Below are 2,038 nucleotides of genomic sequence, written 5' to 3' on the forward strand. Positions count from 1 at the left end.
TGTGGACACACCAGATTACTCACACATCTGCCCTCAACAACGCAACGTTACTGCTCTGCACTCTCCTTCAGAGAAAAGGACAGGTCCACAGGCAGCTGTCACAGCCCCCCCTGACTTTTGTCTTCCCAGGGCCTCTTAATCACCAGGACAGAAGCCGTACAGCAGCCACCCGGGCACCGCAGCCACCCGGGCACCGCAGCCACCCCGGCACCGGCCTGCAGGTCCTGACGAGAGCACCGAGCCGCTCTCACAGACAGCGGCTCCTACAAGCCTCTCTCCTGCCCACCATCTGAATCCCCCTCCTTGGCCATCCTTCCCTAGCTCCCGAGTCAAACCAGTTCTCAAACAGTAACAGCGTGTAGATGTAGACTGGGCCAGGAGAGGCAAAGAGCATAAGCAGCATTGTAGTTTGAGACCTCAAATCACACCTGCCCCATCACTAATTGGAGCCACCACCACAACCAAAGCTTTTTGTAGCAAACTGCCCAGTTCACACACCTGCCAAGAGCCAGACGGAGGGCAAATACGACGTGGGGAAGAGCCACCAACCCCATGGCAGTGAAAGAGAGCGAATCCCGAAAGTGCAGCCTCACAAAGTGAAAACCGAATAAACCTGCTGGGAAACTAAAGCTCCGTTGTCGGTTTAACGGAGCTTTCCACTGTCCACTTTTCACTTTCCACTTTTCCACTGTCACATCCGTGGCACACATCAGTGGGAAACGGTTTTGGGCAAAAGCAGAACAGCCACAGAGTTCACCGGGGTGCCAGCAGCAGCTGCGGTTTGTCCCTTGCTCTGAAGCAAATGCCCACTGCAATAGTCTAATAACTATTCCCACCTCTGCTCCTCCTTCCGCCAGGAAACGCTGCGCTGCGGCAGGAGAACCCGAGCACTGACTCGCGTACCTGCTTGCCTTCCGGAACGAGGTTCAGCGTCCCGTACACCGCAACCGTGCTCTCCGTGGAGAGAACCAGCCCGTTGTAACACTGGCACTGCCGGGAGAGAGAGAGAGAGAGCGCGGCACGGGTAAGGTAACACTGTGGGTTTAGTCTTCCTACAACCTCTGCTGGAGTCACAGAGAAGATTAACCCAGAGCCACTCCCGAACAGTTCTGACGTTGACAAAAACCACTTCGGTGGGAGGGGATACAAGTTAACTGTGATTAATACAACCTAATCAGTCGGTTAAAAGGAAAATGGGTGAGGGATAACCCTTCACCTGCTTAATGGCAGAGCAGCATGAAAAGGGCACGACTTACGAGCTCATCGGAGAGGACGCACTGAAGAAAACCTGTGCCGTCTCGCAGAACAACGAACATCAGATTTTTTCCTAGTTAAAAGAAGAAGAAGAAATGCCGGAGCACCTCAGCGCTGTTCACTGACCCACTGGAACAGCCCCACTCCCAAGACACGCTAACCCCCGACGGGCAGATTGTCACAGAAGGACAGTGGCCACATTCTCCCGTGTTAAATCCCACGGATGCTCCAGGAGGGCGCTGAAGCATGAGGACAGTTCCTGACACCTCCCACAGAGCTGTTTCGAGTAACAGGTTAAATAAGTTTCAAAGACGTGGAGGGCAAAGCCTGCTCCAACCTCAACTCCTGCGACAAACCAAAGGGGACACCTGACCCATGGTGTGAAAACTGAAGCCTAGGTGCTGCCTGGTGCACTGTGAGCACCCGCGTTTTGGAGGCCGCTGCGTTCGTTCCTCCTCCGTGGAGCTTCACCGACTGCTGCACGCCTGGGGGTTACCTTGTCTCCGTAATCGGTGAACCCAGCCAAAGACCTTCACTCGCTGCCCTCTGTGAGCCTCCAGAGCACCGATCTTCACCTGCAAGCAGGGAACGAACGCCCTCAGACGGAGACACGCTGGCTGGCACTGGAGACCAGCGTCTCGAGACGCCAACGGATGAGGTCAGTTAGCAGGGACAGAGCAGAGGAGCTGGGTCTGACACGGGCACGTCTAGAGATGGAGCTGAGGAACCGACACCAAACGAGGAACCTCGGGCGGCCAAGGACTCTCTGGTGTGTGAGCTGAGA

At 55.5% G+C, this 2,038-nt stretch overlaps 1 protein-coding gene across 1 annotated transcript in view; it reads right to left on the reverse strand.

Annotated features, from left to right (window-relative positions):
- The window catches only part of NARS (asparaginyl-tRNA synthetase), a gene marked incomplete at its 5' end in the record, with an annotated part of 8,510 nt that extends 6,681 nt beyond the window's left edge, over positions 1-1,829 (reverse strand). The window contains 3 exons of the mRNA XM_010133802.1: positions 904-990; positions 1,257-1,327; positions 1,751-1,829. Coding sequence (XP_010132104.1) covers positions 904-990; positions 1,257-1,327; positions 1,751-1,829 — 237 coding nt within the window. The remainder of the gene's footprint in view (positions 1-903; positions 991-1,256; positions 1,328-1,750) is intronic.
- Positions 1,830-2,038: the final 209 nt, after the last annotated feature.

This window comes from Buceros rhinoceros, unplaced genomic scaffold (assembly GCF_000710305.1).
Source record: "Buceros rhinoceros silvestris isolate BGI_N320 unplaced genomic scaffold, ASM71030v1 scaffold19533, whole genome shotgun sequence".
NCBI classification, from domain to species: Eukaryota; Metazoa; Chordata; class Aves; order Bucerotiformes; family Bucerotidae; genus Buceros; species Buceros rhinoceros.